The following is a 4,326-nucleotide window of genomic DNA, read 5'->3' on the forward strand; positions in this document are numbered from 1 at the left end:
GACTGACATCTCTGACAGTGAGGCATCTTAGTAATGTTTCTCTCTCTGCAGCTGCATTTCTAATCAGTCTCTTTGCCATGTCAAAGTTACAAGTTTGCTAGAAGTCTCATGTCCACAAGTCAAAGGTGCCAATTGTGCCTTCATTTATAGCCTGTAACCTTTCTCTTGTCTGCAAAGTGAGGAGATACGCTGGCAGTTACATTGTGCATGTCTCTGCTACATTCACAGAAAATTTTCATACTGGTATAGCTCATTCCATATAACTAGGCACTTTAGACATAATAGATTCCAACATTTCTATAATATCTGATGTTCACAATATTATTATTATTATGACTCTTGATAATACAATCAGTTCCTGGTAAATTGTTTTCCATGACATATAGACATATATAGTACAAGAGGAACATGGGAACTATAGGTGGGTTAGAGACCCTTTATATTTACAGATCAAGATACTCTTGAACTGTCATATACTCTAATAAAACAGTCAAGAGTATAGTATAATTATAACCTTCAATAAACATTTTCAACAAAATTGCCACCAAATTTGATCTTGGAAGAATTCTGTTTGAAAAGTATAGCCTAAACCTTATACAACTAATTCTGTCTCAGCTCAGTAGGAACTCTTGGTAACAGTGTATGCATTAGTGCTTCCAGTGTTGAAAATTTCAGTCAGCTAAGATGCAATATTATACTTCTATTGCTTTAGCAGGGGTGGATCTAGGATTTTGCTGGGGGGACACTGGTAGAAGTGACTGCACACAAAGCACAAAATGTGAAACATGAGCTTTCTAAGGTCTGAGGCCAATCCCCAGTTCAACACTGGAAGTACGTGAATGCTATATATAAATGTAATACTCTACTGAGCAAACTACTATTAGAATCACTCTTATTATAGCTCAGCATCAGAAGAAGAGAGTACAACACACTATTATTGCTTATTTTATACTAACAGTCACAAAGGTTAAGGTTACAATGTCAGGCTGGAAATAACAGGTTTACAATAACAGATACAAGTTTATTACAACGATTTAAAATTCAGGCTATTACATATATATACATAGTAATTTAATTCAATTTGTGTCACGGATATGATTTCAGGGAGAAATATACATGCATATATGGTGCCTATGTAGTGCATAACAACAAATAGTCTGCTAGTTAACCCTGCATGATCCCAACCAGAGTAACCTTCAGTGCTGCAAACTATTTCTTTTGGCCATAATTAAAGAACTTCATACTTGACTTCATGCATATCAGTTACTTCTTATTTAATACGCTACTGAGCTAAAACATATGAAAATACACTTGAGTCAACTGCTAACAAGTAGAGTACTCTTGGTAGCTAGCTAGCTACTACAAAATTTAATACAAAATGTCAGTCAGTGAGTAGCTATGATACAAATAGCTAGAATAGAGAATTTCATTATAAAAGAATATTTCACGAAATAACTAGAGGCATACCAGCACATTCGGATCACAGGATCAGTACAGCAGCACTTACTCAGCAATCGTGTGACTGGGCTATGGCAGCAGGAAGCACTCTTGGCAAGTTCCTCCTTGATTCAAACTGGCAAATGGAAGTGCCTCGTATATTTCAGGTTTTAAAGCCTTCGCAGAGTGTACTTGTCGCGGGCTGTGGCGGTGGATACGATATCACAAGTGGGCTACCCTTGTACTTTAACTTGACGAAACAAGGGAAACAGGTACACCTCGCAAACTTGTCCTTCTCTGATATAGATGGTCTCACTAGCACATTTTACTGCTCCAATTGTGTAAAGGTGGATTCCCATCTGAAGATAAAACGTCAAAATCCATCATATTTCCCTGAATATTACCTGAGTCGGTGGTTCAAGGAAAAATGGAATGAAGAAGTACCGATTTATGCCTTTGCTAGAGAAATTGGAGTGAAGGAGCTGACAAAGGCATACAACAAGATCGTTGCTGAGCACAAGATTGATGCAATAGTTTTGGTAGATGGTGGTACGGACAGTGTAACATTTGGTAATGAGCAGTTAATGGGTACCCCAGCAGAGGACCATTGTAGCATGGCTGCTGTACACGGTGCTAGCAATGTTCCAGTCAAACTCTTGGCATGCCTAGGATTTGGGGTGGATTCATTTCATGGTGTATCTCATGGTCTTTTCCTAGAGAATACTGCCAAATTGGAGCAGACAGGTGGGTATCTTGGATGCTTTTCTATATCCAAGAGTTCTCCTGAGTGCAAGTTGTACATGGAGGCTTACAATGCAATTGCAGCTAACATGCAAGCATCTATTGTCTGCACATCCATCATCAGTGCCCTACAGGGTCACTTTGGTGATCACCATACCACTAGAAGGACTGGCTCCTCTGAGCTATTCATCAATCCACTGATGGGCATTTATTGGACTTATCAGCTTGACAAAGTAATGGAACAGATTCCCTATACACCTAAACTAGCTGATACCAAATCAATGAATGACGTTGGTAAAACTATTGCAGACCACCACTCCAAACAAGAACACCGAAAACGGATTCAACTACCAATGTAGAGTTTTTACAATTGCAAAACTAAATATGTAATATATGCGTAATATTTTTCTACTATTAGAAATGAAAATATGGAAGGTCACAAATCATGCTTGTTTCTTCCCCTTCAGTGCTTCATAGTAAGAATGACTCCAATACCAGACGATGAAAGGTATACCGATAGTTGGGCTGGCCATCAATGCAAATGCTAACCAATCAACCTGTTAAAAAAAAATAGGCACATCAATCAATCAATTGACATATACAAGGTAACTTACCACATGTGAAACATGCTCTCTTGAAAACTCATTGTACTTGAGTACTCGAATATATCCTGGAGCACTAGTATAGCCCACCTGATGTTATAATAGACAGCTTCATAAGAGAACGAGCAAAAAGCAAGGACGCTACTCACATAATTGGACTCTTCATCAGAATACTTCACTTGAGCATAAGACATGTTATAGATATTAGAAAACTTGGGTCTTACAATGACAGTGTGAGTAACATTGTTGTTACTGGTGGTAGTTAAGAAATACACACATTATACACTGACCAATACTTGTATAGTGAAGGATACGCAGGAATCTTGTCCCAAGTGACAGACAACAGGCCATTAACTATCTCAAAGTCTCCTTCATAGAATGAATCGTCCCTCAATGATACTGACTGTGCTGTGCTATAAGAAAATAGAAATGGTTACCTTCACTTAAGCACTAGTAGTGCTGGATATATGGAAGGGATCTGTTTACAAATCATTACAATGGTAGACATTACCAGACACCAGTCATTGAGCCACATAAGAAAGCAAACTACACATGATTAAGAAAAATGTCTAGTTAATATTTAATAGGAGCAGTCTTACACAAGCATAAGAGATTGGGACACTGAGTGTCAAGTGCTGACAACACAATAATTCCTGGTGGTATAAAGTACTGTGGTAAATTTGGTACCATCAATGGTTTAATATACAGAAGTTCATCAATGTGACACACATGATTAGTGTACATAAATTATCCAGCAACTTTTAACTGCCACCATCACACATGGGTCATTGGAGCATTCTACTGGCTGACATCATCACTGAACAGAACTACTGTATAGCTAGAAAGTTTGGCGGGAGGAAACAATTGCTGTGATAAGATTTGTGAGAAAAAAGTTTGGCAAATTTGTTAGTAAGTAGTTAACATTGGACAAATGATTTCGCAGATTTTAGTTTGGCAAAACACTGCTCACTCACCAAATTTGCCAAACCCTGTGGGTATACAGTATTGTTAACTAGTAGTATCAGGGAATGCTGGGACTGAAGCTAAATACAGAGTAATCTCTGCTTGTGCTATCAGCAAACAGCAGTGTCAGGGCCTGTAATGTTTCTAGAGGGCCTATGTTTCTAAATACTGGGAGTGAAACACTATTCCAACAGTCCTTTGAATGCTTTCGCTGCTTTATTGGCTCGGTGTGGTTCAAACTTGGCAAGCACGTCAAACACAGTTCCACAAATCCTAAAACAGTACATTCTTACCTTGACCCAATATTGTAGATGGAGTACACAACTGTTAAGTCTTTCTCTTCTACCAGAAATTCGTTGAGGATGATCTTGGAAGCGAGTAGTTTGGCGTTCCCTTGCGCTTGGTGAAACAAGAATACGCTCAGCAATAGAATAAATAACTGTAACTAGAATAAGACGATCATCGCAAGTTATGTCAACGCAAATGCTCACCTTGAAGACAATGGCCATTTCTTCAACAAGTGCTTCTAATTGTTTAATTCTAACCACGTGGTCAAGGGATTTGCTGTCTCGTGCTTCGCGTC

General features: G+C 38.5%; 2 protein-coding genes across 2 annotated transcripts; one reads left to right on the forward strand and one right to left on the reverse strand.

Annotated features, from left to right (window-relative positions):
* The first annotated feature begins 1,439 nt into the window (after positions 1 to 1,439).
* Positions 1,440 to 2,667, forward strand: LOC136259998 (uncharacterized). Its single transcript, XM_066053592.1, has one exon. It carries the CDS (start codon positions 1,530 to 1,532, stop codon positions 2,535 to 2,537), a length of 1,008 nt encoding a protein of 335 aa, XP_065909664.1. The 5' UTR covers positions 1,440 to 1,529; the 3' UTR covers positions 2,538 to 2,667.
* Positions 2,521 to 4,322, reverse strand: LOC136260001 (translocon-associated protein subunit beta-like). The gene is made up of 6 exons (XM_066053595.1): positions 4,235 to 4,322; positions 4,037 to 4,188; positions 3,095 to 3,193; positions 2,930 to 3,032; positions 2,793 to 2,870; positions 2,521 to 2,735 (listed from the first exon to the last, which is right to left on the reverse strand). Exons 1-6 carry the CDS (start codon positions 4,250 to 4,252, stop codon positions 2,622 to 2,624), a joined length of 564 nt encoding a protein of 187 aa, XP_065909667.1. The 5' UTR covers positions 4,253 to 4,322; the 3' UTR covers positions 2,521 to 2,621.
* Between the last annotated feature and the right edge of the window lie 4 nt (positions 4,323 to 4,326).

The sequence above is a fragment of the Dysidea avara genome, chromosome 7, assembly GCF_963678975.1.
Source record: "Dysidea avara chromosome 7, odDysAvar1.4, whole genome shotgun sequence".
In the NCBI taxonomy this organism is placed as follows: Eukaryota; Metazoa; Porifera; class Demospongiae; order Dictyoceratida; family Dysideidae; genus Dysidea; species Dysidea avara.